Genomic DNA, 25,458 nt, shown 5'->3' with positions numbered 1-25,458 from the left:
GAAATCACAGATGCTTGGGATACTCTGTTCACTGTTCATTTTCCTAGTTCAACATCACTCCCCTAACTAATATCCTCTGTTTTTCTCTCTTTCAGATGGGTCATTATCCATCTTGAGGTTTTACAAAAAAATGTCAATTGCATTAAGCTGTGTAATAGCCTTTCATTAGATTACCTACAGTGTGGAAAAAGGCCCTTCGGCCCAACAAGTCCACCCTGATCCTCTGAAGAGTACCCCACCCAGACCCATTTCTTTACACTTACTCCTGAATAATGCACCTAACACTATGGACAATTTAAATGGCCAATTCACCTTACCTGCATATCTTTGGACTGTGGGAGGAAACCCACGCAGACACGGGGAGAATGTGCAAACTCCACACAGTCACCCGAGGTTGGAATCAAACCTGGGTCCCTGGCGCTGTGAGACAGCAGTGCTAACCACTGAGCCACCGTGCTGTCCCAAATGTAGTAACTTTTATGTGGAAAATTACCAAAAGCTTTTGAGAAATCTCAATATACTTCCACCAGATTATACAAAATCCACTTCTCTCAAAAAAGATCAACTAGCTCATCAATCAGAATCTGCTCTTTCTGACAATGATCGAAATCTTCATTAATCATAAGAAAATCATTGAATTCACAGTATTACAATGCAACATTGCTAATTTATAGTAAATCACAGTATATTGTAATAAAATTTCACTAGAGTACAATATATCTGAATGAACACTTAGTAACGTATATACAGCTCACTCCAAACTCAAAATAATTCAATATAGTGTAATGTTAGATCATCAATACACAGTATAACCAATTGAGGATTAAATAAAGTGTAATCCACTTGAGAACTCAACAACTCATACTAAAACTCTTTGAAACTATATTAATTCATATTCCAACTCAGTAAGAATTCAATCTGTAACCGAAGGAGAGCTCAATTAGTTTTAGTGATCTGAATCAGCATTCGGTTAAAGAGAGTGTAATTCAATAACTTATATTGTAATTTGATACAAACTAATCATGCAACTCATTACTTTATAAAGTTAAAAATCACACAACAATAGGTTATAGTCCAACAGGTTTAATTGGAAGCACACTAGCTTTTGGAGCGACACTCCTTCATCAGGTGATAGGACTCTCTTTAACCTGGTGTTGTGTGATTTTTAACTTTGTACACCTCAGTCCAACACCGGCATCTCCAAATCATTACTTTATAGTGCACCTCCAGTAACATATGCTGGCAATTTTCCAGGACTTATGTCTCTAAAATTAGCAAAGTTCCAGTGGCAGAGTCAGAGAATTCCCAAGGACATTCCCAACATTACTGTAATCTAATAAAATGTCAGCATAAAACAATGAGATTCAATATTTCAGTTTTCTGTAATGCGATAACAGTACTTGTGGCATCAATGCGATTTCAATCACTCATATTGTTAGAAAATGAGAATTTCATAGATCCCAATGTAACTCAATCAGAAGCTAATATATTATTGCATCTCAGTAAGTACTCAAATTCACAGTGAGGCTCAATGACAATTCAGTAACTTACTGCATAACTGAATGCAAATTAAATCAATCACAATATAAGTCAATCATGTAGTCCAGGCTGTGGGGTGTGATTCTGATATCTGCCTGTGATACTGATAATGCACAAATAGCAAATATGATTAATTTACAGTGTCTCTGTTGCTCTTACAATAGTTTACATCAGGTTCATTTCACCCAGTATCCCATGTTTATTGACCTACATTGGCTTCCCCATGTTTTAAAATTATTATCTGTTTCTAACATCCTCCATAGCTTCATTCCCTCCCTATTTCTTTAATTTCCTTCAGTCTCCAACACCCCTCTAATACTGACCTCTTTTTCACCTCTATTTGTCATTACTCTACCATTGGTGGCTATACTTTCAGCTGTGTAGGCCATAAATTCTGGAATCTCCTTTATAAATCTGTTCATTTCTCTATCTATCTCTCTTCCTTTAAGATGCTTCCAAAACATCTCTAACCAAGCTTGAAATGACCTGTTCCCAAATTTTGTTTCATAATGCTCCTGAGAAGCACATTCAGATGTGTTACTTTTGTCAAAGGTGCTGTATGAATACAAGCTGCTATTGTTGGGTAGCTAATGAGACCTTAGTCCACATTTCTGTAAACAGCAATTAGATCTTAGAAATTGTGATGCTCTATCAGACTTCAGTTCTAGCTTAAGTGCTGGAAAAGCACAGCCGGTGAGGCAGCATCCAAGGAATTCCTGATGAAGAGCTCACACTCAAAACGCCGACTCTCTTGCGCCTCAGATGCTGCCTGACCGGCTGTGCTTTTCCAGCATCACGCTTCTTGACTGATCTCCAGCATTTGAAGTCCTTACTTTCTCTTAATTCTAGCTTAGCTAAGAACAGAAAAACTCAGCAACATCTCAATGAACCAAGTTTATCAGGGAGCTGGGAAGGATAATTTTACTAGCTTACACTAACACTCAGTAAGATCTCAAGTGCTTTTTATTATTCTTAGATTCACGGAGATGTACAGCATGGAAAGAGGCCATTTGGTCTAACTCGTCCATGCCAACCAGATATCCAAACCTAATCTAGTCCCACTTGCCAGCACCCAGCCCATATCCTTCCAAACCCTTCCTATTCATGTACCCATCCAAATGCCTTTTAAATGTTGCAATTGTACCAGCCTCCACCACTTCCTCTGGCAGCTCATTCCATACACACAACACCCATTCTTGTTACATTGTGATATATTACAAAAGACTATTTTAATTTTCTTACTAAAATGTAATGATTATGTGCTATCACATAATCATTACATCCTAATTAACCTTAGCATTGTTCAACAAGATGTCTCATAGTGCAACTATACTAAAGCATTATTTTACAACTAACGCAAATGTTTTGTTGAACAAAATATTATTATTGGGCCATCCATCTCTGCTCTTTAATGGACAATGACATATGAAAACCTACAACCACTTTTAGCCAAGTTACAAATAAACTTATATTTCAAATAGTTTATTGGTGGTGAAGCACTTTTGAACACCCTGAGAGTATGAAAGGCACTTTTATGTAATGTTCTTTCTTTAATCTTAATAAAGCACAATGCGATCCAATGTGAACTTTACAAATTATATTGCTTAGTATATTTAAAAGTAGCTTAATATTTGTGTAACAAAAACTCCATACCCTTTCATGCATCACAATGAAATATTCCGTAACACAATATAATCTATGTGAAACACCACAAACCAGTTAAAATTTGTATTAACTGTCTCAGAAAGAGTTGTGAAATATGAATTTTATCCCAGAAATATGTTGAGCTTTTAATACTTGATTAACAAAATTTTGAGTATGATATGATTTCTTAAATGAGATATAAGCAAAGCACATTAGTAAACAGGGAGAAAGATACATTTTTGGACAGAGGAGAAAAACATAGCTACATCTCAGGAAATCCCAACATAAATGAGAAACGTCACTTACATCTCACTGAATCTTGCAGTAATTAACTAAGATGCAGATGAGGCTTTAGTTCACAATTATACTCTTCTGTGAGGTCTGTGTTCAATCTCAGAAATTACTGCGGGGATCCAGTGAGATTTCAGTAAAATGTAATTATATAACAGTGATATATATATATATATGATAGCTGAGCACCTTCTAGTGAGTATCATATTTCAGATTAATCTTAGTAAATCACTGTAGGATTAAGTGAGATTCAAACACTGACTGTATAAAATCACAATAGGCCTAAGTAGGATCTCAGTTAAGACTCACATTTAAATCACTATATAACTGAATTAGATTGCAGTTACACATCAATTACAGTTTCAGAATGAGTCATAATGTAAGACATTTTATATATATCATATATAGAGAGAGAGCAATATCACAGTCAAATTGATAGTAAACTTCAGTAAAAATCAATGTATACAATTGAACCAATGTACAATCATAATTATGTTTCACTCAACTAATATGACTCATTAAAATTAAAATAAAAGTTACATATTCGTAACTACAGGGAGATCAAAATGGTGTATATTTGGTGAAAATTCGTTTGCAACAGTATCTCAAATAATTGTAGTCTAACACAATAACGCAATTCAGATTTTCATTGTCATTCATCAGTGAAAAGCTAATAAAAGGTTGTTTCAGAATTGGAGTTAAAATAGTTGAATGGCCAATCTTACAGGAAGAAGGTATGATATTTTTATATTTTCCCATATGTCAAATGAAAGGAATACTGTTGATGATTATTTTAAGAAAGTCTACTTTTATATTTCCAAATACTCCAGTATAAATGAAAGTATGAATATAAACATATGTTTTAAGTAAATACATTTGAAAAGTTTGTTGTACTTAAGGTCCTACCTAATACATTTAGTTGCCTCTGGTCTAGATTTTAAGTCTTGATCCTTTACAGCTACTCCAAAGTGTATTGGGAAAAGGCCTCCAAGTATAATGTCTCCCTTCTTTTGTGCTCTTTGATTTGGCCCATATCCCGAGACACTGTAAGATTGTAGAAGAGTAAATCCTAGGAACAAGAGATGGTAATAATAGTGCCCCATTGTACAATCCACTCTTGCCGATTTCTTTACCAAGTCAAAAGGTTGCACTCCAAAAAAAAAATCACTTAGAGAAAAATCGTTGAGGCTTTTTGCTTATCTTTGTAATGGTGAGGGATGACACGATTGTAGAATTTTTGAAAGATGAAAACTGCTGCCTTCTTGAAATCTTCCATCTTGTAAAAAAGGTTATCACACAGTCTTACAGCTGATGAACAAACAATTCAGCTTTGTTCCATTTTCAAAGATTCCTTGGGGAAAGAAAGTACAGAAGTTGAGTAACTGTAAGCTTGTCTTTGGAATTGCAAAACATAAGCTTTTTTTCTTGCTTTCTTATTTTAACCTATGAAACCCATTCACTTTGTCTTGGCCTTGTGAAGTATGGTGGAGAAGACTGAGTTTTTCTACGATTTCTGATAATATCACACAAAACTTGGTTGCAAAGGAGGCAACTGGCAGAAAAACATGGCTACAATGTATATGCACATACTTTACCGCAATTGTCAAGGAAACCCTCCTAACAAAACATTTTGAAAACTTCAGTGCTATCTTCTGAGTTTTCTTGTTATAATCTGAAAATTTTACTTGCCTATCTTTTTAAAGTATACTTCCATTTTTAACAACCTCAGCCTGAAATTTGTAAGGGTTTGAAAACCACCTATTTTGAGTCTCCAGATTTGTACTCTCAGCCAGCCGAAATTCGGAGGGTGAAGCCCAGGATTCATATCAGTATGGTTCACACTGAGTGCTACTGGATTCTGAGTTAGTTTGGAACACCAAGGAAATTGGGAACCCGTACTTTTGGAAGGTTTCATTGATTCCAAAGATAGAATGACATGACAAACCCACCTTGAGATCAGTTTAATTGTATATGTTGTGGAACAACTACTTTATATTCAGTGCTATAGTACTTACTACCTCCTAATACTTTGTTGACTCTTGTATGAAATTTGTAACATGATATTCCCATCAAATACGAAGGTGATTTTTCCAATGCTAGCATGATACATAAGAACAATAAAACACTCCACATCGATTTATGAGGAAACACCTCAAGTTGCCTGAGAGAATATGTGACTTGAGGAATCCATGGTTTATTAATCCATGGTATCAGTATTTGCTTTGGAAAATGCAAAAGCAAATGTGTGACAGAATGAGACAGTGGATTGCCTAATTAGCTGAGAGTGCTGCTGAGATACCAGAAAGATGGAAATGCATTTCTATTTATATAATTTATTTTCTTTCAAGAGATTTTGCTTTATTAGAGACCTCATGATGAGATCACACTGTGGAACAGTGATCAAAAATCCACAATCCCACCTACAAGATTGTGCAATATTTCTAGTATAATTGACCACTGTTCAGAAGACAAAAATAAATTATGCCTAATTTAAGGAAAGACTATTAATAGTTCATATGTAAACCCTTAAAAGAAATGCATCAAGTTCCAAAACATCTTAGTTATCCATGATCATCACGAACCATACTTGATTAATTTCCTCTTCCCATACCTCCCAATGTCCCTAGAAATATAGGAGTATGCATGATCTAGAAGGTTATTTTTGACTATTATGCCAATTATGAATAGAGGCTTAGGGTGTAGGTTTGCTCGCTGAGCTGTAGGTTTGATATCCAGACGTTTCATTACCTGGCTAGGTAACATCATCAGTGGTGACCTCCAAGTGAAGCAAAGCTGTTGTCTCCTGCTTTCTATTTATATCTTTGTCCTGGATGGGGTTCCTGGGGTTTGTAGTGATGTCATTTCCTGTTTGTTTTCTGAGGGGTTGATAGATGGCATCTAGATCTATGTGTTTGTTTATGGCGTTGTGGTTGGAGTGCCAGGCCTCTAGGAATTCTCTGGCATGTCTTTGCTTAGCCTGTTCCAGGATAGATGTGTTGTCCCAGTCAAAATGGTGTTTTTTTTCATCCGTGTATAGGTATACGAGGGAGAGAGGGTCGTGTCTTTTTGTGGCTAGCTGGTGTTCATGTATCCTGGTGGCTAACTTTCTTCCTGTTTGTCCTACGTAGTGTTTGTGACAGTCCTTGCATGGAATTTTGCAGATGAAGTTGGTTTTGTCCATGGGTTGTACTGGGTCTTTCAAGTTTGTTAGTTTTTGTTTGAGAGTGTTGGTGGGTTTGTGTGCTACTAGGATTCCGATGGGTCTTAGTAGTCTGGTTGTCATTTCTGAAACTTCTTTGATGTATGGTAAGGTGGTTAGGGTTTCTGGCTGTGTTTGGTCTGCTTGTCGTGGTTTGTTCTTGAGGAATCTGCGCACTGTATTGTTTGAGTATCCGTTCTTCATGAATGAAACAAAAACTAACAAACTTGAAAGACCCAGTACAATCCATGGACAAAACCAATGTCATTTGCGAAATTCCATGCAAGGACTGTCACAAACACTACGTAGGACAAACAGAAAGAAAGTTAGCCACCAGGATACATGAACACCAGCTAGCCACAAAAAGACATGACCCTCTCTCCCTCGTAGCCCTACACACGGATGAAAAAAAACACCATTTCGACTGGGACAACACATCTGTCCTGGGACAGGCTAAGCAAAGACATGCCAGAGAATTCCTAGAGGCACTCCAACCACAACGCCATAAACAAACACATAGACCTAGATGCCATCTATCAACCCCTCAGAAAATGAACAGGAAATGACATCACCACAAACCCCAGGAACCCCATCCAGGAGAAAGATATAAATAGAAAGCAGGAGACAACAGCTTCACTTCACTTGGAGGTCACCACTGATGATGTTACCTAGCCAGGTAATGAAACGTCTGGATATCAAACCTACAGCTCAGCGAGCAAACCTACACCCTAAACCTCAACCTGAGCTACAAACCTTCACAAACCTTGCATGAATAGAAGTCCTCATAACTTTGTCCAACAATCTCAAAAACTGGAGAATAACAGGCCAAGTAGATTATCTGCCTTTTATAGAACCATCTAATCAAGTGTTTTCTACAATGGACACATAACCTGAACCTCCAGCTCACTCTCAAATGGTGAATGTCAACATTATTCCTGCGGAATCAATGCTGCTGGATTAATTGGCCACTTTATTGACAGTACAGCGAAAGAGAACCACAAAAACATGTGGTGTTAAATTATCTTTAAAGCTGCTTTCCCAATTTCTTTCATTTACTTATCTCATGTGATTGCAAACATTCCCCTAGGACTTTCCTGGCTACACAATATTGAATCTGGCAGACAGCACTGAGATTTACATTGGCGTGGGTTCTTTTTAAATGAAGCTCTGGTATGGAAATGACACACACCCCTTTGTACCTGGCAAGTGCAGATGGCCAAAAGGTCTACCCCTGCCCCAGCTGTAAGAACTCCGCATCCTGGACATGCCGTGAAGTCTGGCAGTTCAGCAAGAGAGAAACCTGAGACAAATACTTGATTACCTTTGTTTCCAAAGAGTATTTTGGGTGGATGGGGGTGCCACGGGACAGTGATGGTCACTCACCATATCTCACCCTCCAACACACCTGGTCCCTCACCATATCTCACCCTCCAACACACCTGGTCCCTCACCATATCTCACCCTCCAGTACAACTGGTCCCTAACTATATCTCTCCCTCCAACACACCTCACTATATCTGACTGTTTTAAGTCCTCCTGGTCCCTCACCATATCTGACCCTTCAACATAATGCCTGGTCACTCACCACATCTTCCCACTGCCTTACCTGTGCATCCCAATTACAACTTGCTTTTCCTGCCACAATTAATTCCCCGTTACCACGACACACTCCAATTCAGCACCTGACGTTATCACGTCTCTATAACTGATCGATAAAGATAAAGTCTTACCAGACCATAGAGCTACGCTCTCATTAGAGAGACAACTGGTGGTGGCTCAAAAGTGTGTTATTGGAAAAGCGCAGCAGGTCAGGCAGCATCCAAGGAGCAGGAGAATCAACGTTTCGGGCATGAGCCTTTCTTCAGAAATGCCCAAAATGTCGATTCTCCTGCTCCTTGGATGCTGCCTGACCTGCTGCGCTTTTCCAGCAACACATTTTCAGCTCTGATCTCCAGCATCTGCAGTCCTCACTTTCTCCTCGAAGATTCTAACCTAAGGGCCACCATACTTCAGGCAGGGGAAGAGTTAAGAAGGATCATCCTTCATGGTAACATCAGCCAGTATGGGAAATGAGGAGAAAGTGAGGTCTCCAGATGCTGGAGATCAGAGGTGAGAGTGTGTTGCTGGAAAAGCGCAGCATCAGGCAGCATCTGAGGAGCAGGAGATGATGCTTCCTGATGAAGGGCTCTGGCCCGGAACATTGATTTTCCTGCTCCTTGCCCTGCTGCGCTTTTCCAGCAACACACTCTCGACCCCAGTATGAGAAATGAGCCCACACTGTTGGCATCATTCTATATCACAACCAGCTGTCAAACCAACGGAGCTAAATAACCCCTCCAGAATTAAGGTCTGTTGGGGAAGCCAGCGACAGTCACCAGTGGGAGGACTGAACCCATAACCTTGGCATTATGAGCGCCATACTCTAACCATCTGAGCTAACTAGCCCAATCCAATATTGCACCAAATAAGCCAATGTATCACTCAGGTTGTTTGTTTTCCACTAGTATAATAACCAATCAGTTAACCAAAAACCACATGGGTGGTAAATGTACAAAACAAAATAACCAGAATATGATCACACACATAAAGGTCACATGGAGAAAGGAACACACTTCTTGCATTTTATACAAGAGAAAAATGACACCAAATAAAACTACTTTGTGACTGTGGTCACAGAGTCGCTTCTAATGAACTAAACATTTCCATGAAACAGTATAAGTTAAAGAAAACTCCAACCAGAAATAAAATTAGTGTTCAAACTTTGCTTGAAGTTACTATCTATGGAAAATACTGTCACCTGAGGTCTTGAAAATGTTGTAACAGAAGCATGACCATTTCTCAAAGCTAGAACAGTTCCAAGAAGTTATATTAGATGCAACAGACTGTGACAACCTCAGTAACAAAAAAGGTAACCATAGTAGCAGCAAAGGTCAACTACGGTAGGTACAACAGTTTCTAAATACTTTTATCAAACTTAATACAACAGTACAGCCGGCTAGAACAGAGGTAGACAACTGCATCATCAAACACAAATATTATGAACGACACTAAGCAAAAAAGGCAGGCTGGAGGCACAATCCAGTTTCCATTGCCACTTCAGTCTGAATCACTTCATCTTTCTGTGTTAAAGGTTATGAGTTCTGCAATATACACATTAGAATATAGGGTTTATTTGGAATTGCACATTTGTTCCCCCAGTAAAAACTCACTGTGGTGGTGAATATGTTGAAATTAGAGTGACAGAGACATAGCACAGAAAAACGCCCTTTGGCCCATCAAGTCTGTACCAGTCAAAAACCAACACCTAACTTTTCTAATTTGATTTTCTAGCAGTTAGGCCATAGTCTTGTATGCCTTGCATTGCAACTGCACATTTACATACTACTTACATATTATGAGGGTTTCTGCCTCTACTGTCATACAAGCAGTGAGTTTAAGGTTTCCACCATCCTCTGTGTGAGAACATTTTCACTCACATCCCCTCTAACCTTCCTATCCCTTACCTTAAAATATATGTCCCCTGGTCATTAATGCCTTCACCAAGGGGAAAGGTTCCTTCCTGTATATCCTGTCTATGCTCCTCATAATTTTATACATCCCCCCTCAGTCTTTTCCAGGGAAAACTGTCCAGTCTGTCCAACCTCTCTTCATAACTGAAACTTGGTAAATCCCGGAACCTGGTAAATCTCCTCTGTACCCTGTCCAGTGCTATCATATCCCTCCTATAATATGGACTCTGGAACTGCACATCATACTCTAGCTGTGGCCTGACCAACATTTTATACAGTTCCAGCATAGACTCCCTGTTAACCTTCTTAATCATCTTACCTACCTGTTCCTGTTACCTTAAGGGATCGATGGACATGCACACCAAAGTCCCTCTTATCTTCAGTGCTTCCCACGATCCTACCGCCATTGTGTATTCTCTTGCCTTGTTTGTCCTGTCCAGTTGCATCATTCATATTTATCTGGATTAAATTCCACTTGTCACTGAACAGCCCACCTAAACCCTCCTGTAATCTAAGACTTACTTTTGAAAAATAACAATGAGAATTTAATTATCTTGAGGGGAAATGTGGTTTATTTAAGAATTAATATAAAATCCATGATTCAACTGTGGAAGGGTGTGCTGATCTGTGAAAGCAATTCCTTTTCTCATATTTGGGTTGTGGCATTGCTGGTTGGGCCATTATATATTGCCCATCTCTAATTGGTCTCGAGAAGATTGAGCTGCCTCTTTGAACCACAGCAATCCGTGTGCTCTAGGTAGACCCATAATGCTGCTGAGTGGAGAATTCCAGGATTTTATCCCAGAGATACTGAAGGAACAGCAATATATTTCCAAGTTAGGATGATGACTAGCTCGGAGGGGAACTTGTAGGTGGTGTGTTCCCACGTATCTACCACCCATGTCCTTCAGGATAGAAGTGGCTGTGGGTTTGGAAGGAGCTGCCTAAGTGGTGAATTTCTGCAGTGCATCTTTTAGATGATACGCACTGCTGCTACCGAGTGTCAGTGTTGAAGGGAGTGGATGCTTGTGAATGTATATGATTATAAATATATGACTAATAGTAAGACAAGCAAATATTCCATTCCCGACTGAAGCACAATGAATGTGACTATGAAGGAGTCCACTTTCAGTCTGTGCATTGTTGGTTTGCCTGGCGTCAGCACTCAGCAGTCACTGCACTCTTCAACCACTCTTGGAGAATATGGAAACCGTCAGAGAAACCAGCTGACTCCTCACAAAAGGAATCAAAGTTGCCAGCCTTAGCAGGATTATAGGATGCTCAAATGACTGTCATGCAGATGCTTGAGGTTTGGACTCTACCGAGGCGAAACAGGAAACCACCTTGGATAGGTTAGTGGACAGATAAGGGCTGCCAAAGAATCACTATTCTACCACATTCTGCTGTCCGTCAGATTGGTGGAAATAATGGACCTCTGCAATGGGATAGTAGAGGTGAGTTTTCCCACATTAAAAGGGACTTACATTTTACCAGAGTGACAAGGAGAGAAGGAGAGGTGAAACGAGGGCTGCTGGAAGGGTGAATTTTCCCGCATTAAAAGGGACTTACCTCAGGAGTCGGGCCTGTATTTTGCCAGAGCAGCGAGGGAGGAGCGAAGGACTTCTGGGAAGACATATATTTGTGCGGTTGCATTACCCGAAGCACTACTCGGGTAGTGTCTCCCACCCATCCTCCTCCTCTAACCAATAAAAAAGGACCTGTGCACCAGATTGGTAAGGTAACGAGTTTTTTTTATTCCTTATCTTTTCATCAGTCTCTTTGGGAATTTAGAATAGTGGGAATGGAGATTAGGGCAGTTGAATATTCCTCCTGCAGAAATGTGGGAGGTAAGGGTCACCACTAGTGTCCCTGCTGACTACATCTGCAGGAAGTGCACCCAACTCCAGCTCCTCGAAAACCACGTTAGGGAACTGGAGCTGGAGCTGGATGAACTTCAGATCATTCGGGAGGCAGAGGGAGTTATTGAGAGGAGTTACAGGGAAGTAGTCACTCCTCAGGTACAAGAAAAAGGCAAATGGGTTACCGTCAGGGGACGGAAAGGGAACCAGCTGGCAGTGCAGGGATCCCCTGTGGCCATTCCCCTCAACAATAAGTATACCGTTTTGGATACTGTTGGGGGTGGATGACTTATCAGGGGAAAGCAGTGGGGCACAGGGCTCTGGCACAGAGTCTGTACCTGCTGCTCAGAGGGAAGGGGGAAGAGGAGCAGAGCGGTAGTCATTGGGGACTCCATAGTTAGGGGGACAGATAGGAGGTTCTCTGGGGATGAGAGACACTCACGGTCGGTGTGTTGCTTCCCAGGTGCCAGGGTTCGTGATGTCTCTGATTGGTGTTTTTGGGATCCTTAAGTGGAAGGGGAAGCAGCCTCAAGTCGTGGTCCACATAGGCACCAACAACATAGGTAGGAAGAGAGATGGGGATTTAAGGCAGAAATTCAGGGAGCTAGGATGAACAGAGTTGTTGTCTCTGGTTTGTTGACCGTGCCACGTGCTAGTGAGGCAAGGAATAGGGAGAGAGGGAGGAGTTGAACACGTGGCTACAAGGATAGTGCGGGAGGGAGGGTTTTGGACTCGTGGATAATTGGGGCTCTTTCTGGGGTAGGTGGGACTTCTACAAGCAGGATGGTCTTCACCTGAACCAGAGGGGTACGAATATCCTGGGGGGGGACATTCGCTAAGGCTATTGGGGTGGGTTTAAACTAATCCAACAGGGAGATGGGAACCATAATTGTAGTTCGAGTATAGAAAAGGTTGAGAGTAGGGAGGTCCAAAATCAAGTTTCAGGGACGCAAGATGGCACTGGCAAGCAAGAAGTTGGTTTGAAGTGTGTCTACTTCAAGGCCAGGAGCATCCGGAATAAGGTGGATGAACTTGCAGCATGGGTTGGTACCTGGGACTTTGATGTTGTGGCCATTTCGGAGACATGGTTAGAGGAGGGACAGGAATGGTTATTGCAGGTTCCAGAATTTAGATGTTTCAGTAAGAACAGAGAAGATGGTAAAAGAGGGGGAGGTGTGGCATTGTTGGCCAAGGACAGTTGCAGAAAGGATGTTTGGGGACTCGTCAATTGAGGTCGTACGGGCTGAGGTTAGAAACAGGAAAGGAGAGGTCACCCTGCTGGGAGTTTTCTATAAGCCTCCGAATAGTACCAAAGGTATAGAGGAAAGGATAGCAAAGATGATTCTCGATAGGAGTGATAGAGACATGGTACTTATCATGGGGGACTTCAACTTTCCAAATATTGACTGGGAACGCTATAGTACGAGTACTATAGATGGGTCAGTTTTTGTCCAGTGTGTGCAGGAGAGCTTCCTGACACAGTATGTAGACAGGCCAACAAGGGGCAACATTAGATTTTGGACTGGGTAATGAGCCCAGCCAGGTGTTAGACTTGTAAGTAGGTAAGCACTTTGGTGATAGTGATCACAATTCTGTTATGTTTACTTTAGTGATAGAAAGGGATAGGTGTATACCACTGGGCAAGAGTTACAGCTGGGGGAAAGGCAATTATGATGTGATTAGGCAAGATTTAGGAAGCATAGGATGGGGAAGAAAACTGCAAGGGATAGGCACATTAGAAATGTGGAGCTTATTCAAGGAAAAACTACTGTGTGTCCTAGATAAGTATGTACCTTCAGGCATGGAGGAAGCTGTACAGCGTGGGAGCCGTGGTTTATGAAGGAAGTGGAATCTCTGGTCAAGAGGAAGAAGCAGGCTTATGTTAGGATAAGATGTGAAGGCTCAGTTAGGGCGCTTGAGGGTTACAAGGTAGCCAGGAAAGACCTAAAGAGAGAGCTCAGAAGAGCCAGGAGGAGACATGAGAAGTTGTTGGCGGATAGGATCAGGGTAAACCCTAAGGCTTTCTATAGGTATTTAAGGAATAAAAGAATGACGAGAGTAAGATTAGGGCCAATCAAAGATAGTAGTGGGAAGTTGTGTGTGGAGTCAGAGGAGATAGGGGAAGCACTAAATGAATACTTTTCAAAGTATTCACTCTAGAAAACAACAATGTTGTCGAGGAGAGTACTGAGATGCAGGCTACTAGACTAGGTGGGATTGAGGTTCAGAAGGAGGAGGTGTGAGAAATCCTGCAGAGTGTGAAAATAGATAAGTCCCCTGGGCCAGATGGGATTTATCCGATGATCTTCTGGGAAACCAGGGAGGAGATTGCTGAGCCTTTGGCATTGATCTTTAAATCGTCATTGTCTACAGGAATAGTGCCAGAAGACTGGAGGAGAGCAAATGTGGTTTTCCTGTTCAAGAAGGGGAGTAGAGAATATCCTAATAATTATAAACCAGTGAGCCTTACTTCAGTTGTTGGCAAAGTGTTGGAAAAGGTTATAAGAGATAGGGTTTATAATCATCTAGAAAATAATAATTTTATTAGGGATAGTCAGCACGGTTTTGTGAAGGGTAGGTCGTGCCTCACAAACCTTATTGAGTTCTTTGAGAAGGTGACCAAACAGGTAGATGAGAGTAAACCAGTTGATGTGGTGTATATGGATTTCAACAAGGCGTTTGACAAGGTTCCCCACAGTAGGCTATTGTACAAAATGCGGAGGAATGGGATTGTGGGAGATGTAGCAGTTTGGATCAGTAATTGGCTTGCTGAAAGAAGACAGAGAATGGTGGTTGATGGGAAATGTTCATCCTGGAGTCCAGTTACCAGTGGTGTACTGCAAGGGTCGGTGTTGGGTCCACTGCTGTTCGTCATTTTTATAAACGACCTGGATGAGGGCGTAGAAGGGTGAGTTAGTAAATTTGCAGATGACACTAAGGTCGGTGGAGTTGTGGACAGTGACGAAGGATGTAGTAGGCTACAGAGAGACATAGATAATCTGTAGAGCTGGGCTGAGAGGTGGCAAATGGAATTTAATGCGGACAAGTGTGAGGTGATTCACATTGGTCAGAATAACTGGAATGCAAAGTACTGGGCTAATGGTAAGATTCTTGGTAGTGTAGATGAGCAGAGAGATCTCGGTGTCCATGTACACAGATCTTTGAAAGTTGCCACCCAGGTTGACAGGGTTGTTAAGAAGGCATATATAATGTTTTAGCTTTTATTAACAGAGGGATCGAGTTCCAGAACCATGAGGTTATGCTACAGCTGTACAAAACTCTAGTGCAACCGCACTTGGAGTATTGTGTACAGTTCTGGTCACCGCATTATAAGAAGGATGTGGAAGCTTTGGAAAGGGTGCAGAGGAGATTTACTAAGTTGTTGCCTGGTATGGAGGGAAGGTCTTACGAGGAAAGGCTGAGGGACTTGAGGTTGTTTTCGTTAGAGAGAAGGAGGTTGAGAGGTGACTTGATAGAGACATATAAGATAATCAGAGAGTTAGATAGGATGGACAGGGAGAGCCTTTTTCCAAGAATGGTGACAGCGAGCACAAGGGGGGGCATAGCTTTAAATTGAGGGGTGATAGATATAGGATAGATGTCAGAGGTAGTTTCTTTACTCAGAGAGTAGTAAGGGTATGGAATGCTTTGCCTGCAATGGTAGTAGATTCGCCAACTTTAAGTACATTTAAGTTGTCATTGGACAAGCATATAGACGTACATGGAATAGTGTAGGTTAGATGGGCTTCAGATTGGTACAACAGGTCGGTGCAACAGCGAGGACCGAAGGGCCTGTACTGCGCTGTAATGTTCTATGTTCTATGTAGAGCTATGGAAACTGAACAAGATTCTTTGCCAGTTTGACAGCTTCTCTATTACCTCTTCAAGCAAAATCTACCATTGTAAAGGGAAACCAATTAGGCCAGATCTCCCCTGCTGAAGTGCATCTGTATAAAACTAGATCCTCACAGCATCTTTAAGGTCTCAACATGATCAACAGCAGCCTTCCCCTAACCTATCGCGTCCATTCCAGCAGAATCTTGTAAGAGCAATATTAGGAATTCTTCCTCTCAGATAGGTGCGGTGGAGTGATGATTGCATAAGGAATGAATGAAACAGAATTCGTTTTTATTTGCTTGGCATTTATTTTCTATCTCCAATTACCCTCCAGAGGGTGGTGCTGTACTGCGTTCTTGGACTACTACAGTCTAACTGATAGAGGTACAACCCACAGTGCTGTTAGAAAGGGAGCTCCAGAATTTTGACCCTGAACCAACAGTGCTTGGAATTACAATCATCACGAGGTTATCTTTGTTGGGCTGTTATGTGAATATTTCTGAGCTTTCATTGTAATCATGCAATTGATTGAGAAGTTGGCTCACGCTTTCAATGTTGGATATATTTAATCAATCTTGAGAAATGGCATGCAATCAACAATGCATCTATAAAGTGCATCCAAATGGGAGGTCTCAGCTGGAAATTTGTCCCCCCCCCCCATGCCCTAACAACAAGATATATTGGGCAACAATTGTTTGCGCCAAAGTTCTTCAACGCGATATGAGGGAAAGCTTTAACAAGAGCTATTAATGCTGAGGAATAGAGTTAAGGTTTCATGATACAGCTCCTCACCTGTGTGTGTGTTAGTGGGCTGATGTTTTGGTTCAGACTAGTGTGCTGTGTAAGTCACTGCTTGAGGACTGCCATTAGGCACTCCTGTGTTGCAGATAAAGAAAGACTCTTTTTCTCTCTGAATAGTGGAAACCAGGTAATCCAGTGAAGTCACCATCAAAAGGGAAACAGGACAAAAACCTGTCAAATAGCTTGCAAAGTCTAGAATCTTGAAATCAATAGCTTCGCTACTACTATAAGTAATTCTGTTATCTTCCAACAGAACATCCCACCATCTATTCTTCACTGATCAAAGACACTGATCTGTTTATATTTTTAACTGATATCTTTTACACAATTCCCATTTATAATTTGTCAGTATGCATGCCTCATTTTATTATATTTCTCATATTTAGTACCTAATAAACTCAACTTTTCTTTAACTCAAGCATACTTGGTTAATTTGGCTCCTGTTAAAATATTAATATATTTAGATTGTGAAAAATGTATTCAGGATGGAAGAGAATCTTTGTAAATTAGTCTTGTTGGTGTCAACCAAGACAGCGATTGAATTAAAAAGTGGAGATAATTTATTCCTCCTCAGCCAAAAGCAAAAGATTTAGGGGCATTCCACATAGAACTGTAGCAAATTGCAAATTCTCACCCAGGGATCAGTCATAGCACAGGATATTACTCAGCTTTCCTGACACTTGAATCTCTGTTTGCTGTTAGTGTGCAGAGACAGCTCTACATGCCTTGCAGTGATTTCATTCACCAGGTTCAGTTTAGCTCAGTTGGCTGGATCATTGATTTACTGAGCAGTGTGATGCCAACAGTGTGGGCTCAATTCCCAACATGAGTTTGAGGTTACCATGAAGGACTCTCCTTCTCAAACTCTTCCCTAGCCTGAGGTCTGGTAGCCCTCAAGTTAAATCACCACCAGTCATTTCGCTCTCTGTCTAATGAGAGAGCAGCCCCAATGGTCTGGTAAAACTATGGTGACCCAACCAATCAATACTTCAGGCTAGTTTAGGGGTTGCACAGTGGCTCAGTGGTTAGTGCTGCTGCCTCACAGTGCCATGGACCTAGGTTTGATTCATATAAGATAATCAGAGGGTTAGATAGGTTGGACAGTGAGAGCCTTTTGCCTCGGATAGCGATGGTTAACACAAGGGGACATAGCTGTAAATTAAGGGGTGATAGATATAGGACAGATATCGGAGGTAGTTTCTTTACTCAGAGTAATAGGGGTGTGGAACACTGCCTGCAATAGTAGTAGACTCACCAACTTTAAAGGCATTCAAATAGTCATTGGACAGGCATATGGACGAGAATGGAATAATGTAGGTTGATGGGCTTCAGATTGGTTCCACAGGTTGGCACAACATTGAGGGCTGAATGGCCTGTACTACGCTGTAATGTTCTTTGTTCTATGTCAAGTGTGTTATATTGCACCAAATGATTAGGAGACGGCTTCTGATTGTTGGAAAACCCAGGATTAATATTGAAGTGAGTGAGGGAGATACTTTTTTCTTTTCTTTCAAGAATTCTTACATTTATACTGAAAGTGCTCCCATGACCCACAAAGTCAAATGAATTGTTAAAGTTTTGTAAGACAAATTCATTATAATGCAGTGTGCAGTGATAACGTTTAAGACAGAGTGGCTAATATTTTGAAAGTACATGCATCTCCTTTTCATGTCTATTGACTTGAGCCACAAAAACTAGCATTGATGGACTTTCATATCTCAGGAATATTAAATTTGTTGATGTCTCTCATTAGAAAGTCACCTTTGGAGTTGAGGAATCACAATTATATGAGACTAAAGAAAAACACTGCAGATATTATAAATCTGAAATAAAAGCAGAAAATCCTCAGGAATTTAGACAGCATTTGTGGAGAGGAACAGAATTTACATTTCAAGTCAATTATTAATCATTATTGATCTGAAGGACTCTGCACACATCTTGCCTCTAGTTATTTCCTATTTTTATTATCACAATTATATGGGATTCACTTCTTTGATAATTTACAGGGCATCATTACATTTTAGAAAAGTCTTTCATTGAAAGATGCCAGAAATGGTGAAATTTGTTCAACAGTACCCTTGCAAAGCAGTTAGTTTGCCTCATACAGATCAAAATGAAGAGACACCATATTAAATCTGTGATACTTTGAGAGACTGTCATGACTGTGTAATTGTAATACTGTATATTTTGTTTAAAAAGAACTTTTCTTTGAATTATCAGAGAGAATCTAAAACACTAGCTGCTAGAAGTCTCTTGCCTCTATTCATTGATTCTTTAAAGCCAGGAAAAGCAAACTGAGTGAAATGTTATCTCAGTTTTTAATCACATAGAGAGACTTCTAAAAAATTGATTAACCCTTGGACAACACAAATGGCCCTTCTCAAGATGTGAGAATTCAAAGTTTCTGTGAAAATGCAGAAATGTGTCCCAACAAGGAATTCCAACATAATTGACTTAACATCTGAATGAATCATTGTTTCACAAAGCAGTTAGCTTGCCTCATTCAGATCAAAATGAAGAGACATCATATTAGGCAGAACTCTTAAGATGAGAGACACCATCAGCAGGAGAAGGATCCTCAATGGGGATACAAAAGAAAGGCAATTCAAGAACTGCTGAACAAAACCAGAGTGTATTGGCTGTAACTTTCTGTGTTGCAAAAGCAAAATGAAGGAGTTTTCACCCCTCCCAGTGTCTGTATCTGTGGGAGAAGACATTGTAGCTTCTGAATTTTGACTTCAAACTTTCCACCCCTCACCTTGGAAAGAGAAATCTTCAGACAAAGAATAGGGCTGCAATGATAACGGATTGAACTTAATTTCATCTTTAAAATTACCTTTTGCTCATATCTACTTTTAATCTTTGTATTAGTTTTTTCAGCTTGATAAATTAAAGCAATAGTTGCGTAATAAATTAAACATTGTGTTTAAGACTAAAGCTTTGTTGGTTATTTTTAAATTGCAATGCTTGAAAAATTAAAAGGAGACTTTGAAACAGCTTTATGAATTCATAGCTCACAGATCACTTTGCAGAATTGCCAATTGCCAAATACGTATTCAATTTGCTGCTCAGGTGTAAAGCTGGTCTTGTATGCTGCAATGGTCATCATGGAGACCTTTTGAGTTTCATTTCCTTGAATGTCTCTTGTAAAAGTATATCAACAGTTGGAAGATGGGGGTGCTCAGCCCCATACTAGAAATAACTAATCAACTTACAGAGTTACAAAACTATTACACTGTTCTAACTGCCGCATTCATAGGAACACTGGATCCCACAAGCAGGAGAATGCATGGTCTTCAAGCTTGGTCCATGATCATAGCTGATCAATCTTTCTTACCTGCCTTTGCTGTTCTCGTGAGCAATTAAGAACTATGTTGATTCTGTAGTGTCTAGTTACTGTGAGTACAGCCATGCCAATATGCCAAAATATAAACTTACCCTCCTATACATGTATCACAGATTTATAGACACAAAGCTTACAGCATGGAAGGAGGCCATTTGGCCCATCACGTGTACGCCAGTCCAAAGGTTTGACTGCATGAATTCCATTTTCCACCCCTTAAGACTATGGCAACACTAACAACTATCTAAATATTGTTTAAATGTCACTAGAATTTCTGACTCAACCACCCTTTCAGGCATTAATTCCAAATTCCCACCATCCTCTGGGTGAGAAAAATTCACTCCTAATAGCTTTCTACCTCTTACCTTCATATTTATCTCATCTGTACCTCTGATAATATGAAACACTTTTATTAGGTCACCTTTATGAACAAGTGAATTACCTTCTGCAGATTGTGGCTATCCTCACTATTTACCGCTGCAACAATTTGTGTGTCATGCTCAAACTGCTTGCTCCTACCCTCTACGTTTAAGTTCAAATCATTGTTGCACATCACAACTAGCAAGGGCCCCAACACCTATCCCTGTGAAACGTCACTAGGAACAGACTTTCAGTCAGAGAAGCCCTCAACCATCACTCTCTGCTTCCTACCTCTCAGCCAGTTTTGGATTTAGGACCACTTTGCCTTGGATCCCATGGACTCTTACTTTCTTGACTAGTCTGTCATGAGGGACCTTAATAAAAGCTATACTAAAGTCAATGTGGATCACCATGCTGTGTGAACAAGTTGCGTCAGAACTGCACAAAACCTATAGTGGGGCAGAAATGATATTTGAAAACAAAATTTAAAAATATAGCTACCTCTCTTTATTATGGTTTTCCCTGTTTAGATCCTCAATTTCTAATTTCTCATCATCTTCTAAAGGTACTGTGGCCTTTGAACATTTTCATATTTGCCCTTCTCACTCCAGGATCAACCAAAATTTAGTGGATTTACTCATTCATCTGTCCTGTTCGCTAAAACATTTTGTTGATGTAGACTGTGCCATCCATTGTCAATGTTACAAAACTGACACAGATATTAAATAATGTGCAAAAAGAAATGTCACCTTCATAGCAAGGTAATTGATTTTGAGTGGGAGCAGCGGCCGAGTAAAAGCGAACCCGGGAGACTACAGCTAAGGTAAGACAGTTTGTTTCAAAATTACTTACCTGTAGCGGGCAGCGGAAGTGAGGTTGGAGCGCATAGCTGGGCGGGAAGGTAAGTGATTAGTATTTGAGTGGGTGTGTTCTAGACCCCAGGTCCTACTTTCGTAGGGCCTCCCTCCCACCCTCCTCCTCTAACCTAACTTTAAAGTCCACAGGTAAGTGACTCAGTGGTATTGACTCAGTGTTCTTGTTTTTGGAGACAAAGTGTACAGTCATGGCAGCGCAGGCGGTGGAATGTTCCTCCTGCAGGATGTTTGAGGTAGGGGTGACCACCGATACTCCTGCCGACTTCGTCTGCAGGAAATGCAGTCAGATCCTCATCCTCACCGAACGAGTTAGGGAACTGGAACTGGAGTTGGACGAACTGAGGATTATTCGAGAGGGTGATAGATAGAAGCTACAGGGACATAGTTACGCCAGAGAACAGAGGTAGCTGGGTAACAGTTAGAGGTGGGAAGGGGAAGAAGCAGGCAGTGCAGGGTTCCCCTGTGGTCGTTCCCCTAAAAAATAAGTTTACAGCTTTGGAAACTGTTGGGGGGGACAGCCTTGCAGGTGTAAGCTGCAGTGAAGGGGTCTGTGGCTCTGAGACTCAGAAGGGAAAGGGGGAGAGGAGGAGAGCGCTAGTTATAGGGGACTCTCTAGTTAGAGGGACGGACAGGCGGTTCTGTGGACATGGGCGAGACTCTCGGATGGTTTGTTGCCTCCCGGGTGCTAGGGTCCGAGACGTCTGGGACCGTGTCTTCAGAATCCTTAAGGGGGAGGGTGTGCAGCCAGAAGTCGTGGTACACATTGGCACCAACGACATAGGTAGGAAGAGGGGTGGGGAGGTCATTCAAGAGCTCAAGGAGTTAGGCTGGAAGCTAAAAGCTAGGACAGACAGAGTCGTCATCTCTGGGTTGTTGCCGGTGCCACGTGACAGTGAGGCAAAGAATAGGGAGAGAGTGCAGTTGAACACGTGGCTGCAAGGATGGTGTACGAGGGAGGGCTTCAGATATTTGGACAATTGGACTGCATTCTGGGGAAGGTGGGACCTGTACAAACAGGACGGGTTGCACCTGAACCAGAAGGGCACCAATATCCTGGGGGGTAGGTTTGCTAGCACTCTTCAGGGGGGTTTAAACTAATTTGGCAGGGGGATGGGATCTGGACTTGTAGTCCAGCAAGTAAGCTAGCTGTGTGTCAGGATGCCCAAGACTGTAGGGAGGCTGTGGAGAAGGTAGCACTGACAGGGACTACTTGCAGACACAGAGATGGGCTCAAGTGCGTATACTTCAATGCAAGGAGTATCAGAAATAAGGTGGGTGAACTTAAGGCGTGGATCGGTACCTGGGACTACGATGTTGTGGCCATCACGGAAACATGGATAGATGAGGGACAGGAATGGCTGTTGGAGGTTCCTGGTTACAGATGTTTCAGTAAGATTAGGGAGGGTGGTAAAAAAGGAGGGGGGGTGGCATTGCTAATTAGAAATGGTATAACGGCTGCAGAAAGGAAATTTGAGGGGGATCTGCCTCTGGAGGTAGTATGGGCTGAAGTCAGAAATAGGAAAGGTGCAGTCACCTTGTTGGGTGTTTACTATAGGCCCCCCAATAGCAGCAGAGATGTGCAGAAGCAGATTGGGAAACAGATTTTGGAAAGGTGCAGAAGCCACAGGGTCGTAGTCATGGGCGACTTCAACTTCCCAAATATTGATTGGAAGCTCTTTAGATCAAGTAGATTGGACGGGGCGGTGTTTGTGCAGGGTGTCCAGGAAGCTTTTCTAACGCAGTATGTAGATTGTCCAACCAGAGGGGAGGCCATATTGGATTTGGTACTCGGTAATGAACCGGGACAAGTGGTGGGCTTGTTAGTGGGTGAACATTTTTGTGATGGTGACCACAATTCTGTGACTTTCACCTTGGTTATGGAGAGAGATAGGTGCGCACAACAAGGTAGATTTTATAATTGGGGGAAGGGAAATTACGATGCTGTAAGACAGGATTTGAAGAGCATATGTTGGGAGCATAGGCTGTCAGGGAAGGATGTGGTGGAAATGTGGAACTTTTTCAAAGAGCAGATACGACGTGTCCTTGATATGTATGTACCTATCAGGCAGGAAAGAAATGGTCGTGTGAGGGAGCCTTGGTTGACGAGGGAGGTTGAATGTCTAGTAAAGAGGAAGAAGGAGGCTTACATAAGGTTGAGGAAACAGGGTTCAGACAGAGCAGTGGAGGGATACAGGATAGCCAGAAGGGACCTGAAGAAAGGGATTAGGAGAGCTAAGAGAGGGCATGAAAAATCCTTGGCGGATAGGATCAAGGATAACCCCAAGGCATTTTATGCGTATGCGAGAAACCTGAGAATGACGAGAACAAGGGTAGGTCCGATCAAGGACAGTACTGGGAGACTGTGTATTGAGTCGGAAGAGATAGGAGAGGTCTTGAACAAGTACTTCTCTTCAGTATTTACGAACGAGAGGGACCGTATTGTTGAAGAGGAGAGTGTGAAACGGACTGTTAAGCTAGAAGAGATACCTGTTAGGAAGGGAGATGTGTTGGACATTTTGAACAACTTGAGGATAGACAAGTCCCCCGGGCCTGAGGGGATATATCCTAGGATTATGTGGGAAGCAAGAGAGGAAATTGCAGTACCGTTAGCAATGATCTTCTCGTCTTCACTGGCAACGGGAGTGGTACCAGGGGACTGGAGAGTAGCGAATGTTGTGCCCCTGTTCAAATTACAGGCCAGTTAGTCTTACTTCTGTGGTAGGCAAAGTAATGGAAAGGGTACTGAGGGATAGGATTTACGAGTATCTGGAAAGACACTGCTTGATTAGGGACAGCCAGCACGGATTTGTGAAGGGTAGGTCTTGCCTTACAAGTCTTATTGAATTCTTCGAGGAGGTGACCAAGCATGTGGATGAGGGTAGAGCAGTGGATGTAGTGTACATGGATTTTAGTAAGGCATTTGATAAGGTTCCCCATGGTAGGCTTATGCGGAAAGTCAGGAGGCATGGGATAGAGGGAAATTTGGCCAATTGGATAGAAAACTGGCTAACCGGTCGAAGGCAGAGAGTGGTGGTAGATGGTAAATATTCAGCCTGGAGCCCAGTTACAAGTGGAGTTCCGCAGGGATCAGTTCTGGGTCCTCTGCTGTTTGTAATTTTTATTAATGACTTAGATGAGGGAGTCGAAGGGTGGGTCAGTAAATTTGCAGATGATACGAAGATAGGTGGAGTTGTGGACAGTGAGGAGGGCTGTTGTCGGCTGCAGAGGGACTTAGATATGATACAGAGCTGGGCTGAGGAGTGGCTGATGGAGTTCAACCCTGCCAAGTGTGAGGTTGTCCATTTTGGAAGAACAAATAAGAATGCGGAATACAGGGTTAATGGTAGGGTTCTTAGTCAGGTGGAGGAACAGAGGGATCTTGGGGTCTAGGTACATAGATCTTTGAAGGTTGCCACTCAGGTGGATAGAGTTTGTAAGAAGGCCTATGGAGTATTATCGTTCATTAGCAGAGGGATTGAATTCAAGAGTCGTGAAGTGATGTTGCAGCTGTACAGGACTTTGGTTAGGCCACAGTTGGAGTACTGTGTGCAGTTCTGGTCGCCTCACTTTAGGAAAGATGTGGAAGCTTTGGAGAGGGTGCAGAGAAGATTTACCAGGATGTTGCCTGGAATGGAGAGTAAGTCGTACGAGGATAGGTTGAGAGTTCTCGGCCTTTTCTCGTTGGAACGGCGAAGGATGAGGGGTGACTTGATAGAGGTTTATAAGATGATCAGAGGAATAGATAGAGTAGACAGTCAGAAACTTCTTCCCCGGGTACAACAGAGTGTTACAAGGGGACATAAATTTAAGGTGAAGGGTGGAAGGTATAGGGGAGATGTCAGGGGTGGGTTCTTTACCCAGAGAGTGGTGGGGGCATGGAATGTGCTGCCCGTGGGAGTGGTAGAGTCAGAATCATTGGCGACCTTTAAGCGGCATTTGGATAGGTACATGGATGGGTGCTTAATCTAGGTTAGAAGTTCGGCACAACATCGTGGGCCGAAGGGCCTGTTCTGTGCTGTATTGTTCTATGTTCTATACTGAAAATACATCCAGGTAAAATAACTAAATGTGAAGGAATTGTAAGCGCTAAAACCAATTGCACACAATTACTCATTGATCTTTTAGAATTCCTCATATACAAGTTAATTTCCATTTAAATTTCCTTGCTGAATACCAGATCATGTACTTTAACCACCATCTG

General features: G+C 41.6%; 1 protein-coding gene across 2 annotated transcripts in view; it reads right to left on the bottom strand.

Moving 5' to 3' along the window:
- Nucleotides 1-25,458, bottom strand: part of casr (calcium-sensing receptor) — a 69,696-nt gene that overhangs the window by 31,466 nt on the left and 12,772 nt on the right. For both annotated transcript variants that reach the window (XM_072584360.1, XM_072584359.1), the window contains one exon: nucleotides 4,381-4,825. In XM_072584360.1, the coding sequence (XP_072440461.1) occupies nucleotides 4,381-4,577 (197 nt within the window). In that variant the 5' untranslated portion in view covers nucleotides 4,578-4,825. The remainder of the gene's footprint in view (nucleotides 1-4,380; nucleotides 4,826-25,458) is intronic.

Source organism: Chiloscyllium punctatum, chromosome 15 (assembly GCF_047496795.1).
Source record: "Chiloscyllium punctatum isolate Juve2018m chromosome 15, sChiPun1.3, whole genome shotgun sequence".
Lineage (NCBI taxonomy): Eukaryota > Metazoa > Chordata > Chondrichthyes > Orectolobiformes > Hemiscylliidae > Chiloscyllium > Chiloscyllium punctatum.
Note: the sequence above shows the minus strand (reverse complement) of the source record. Positions and strands in the feature narration are given on the sequence as shown.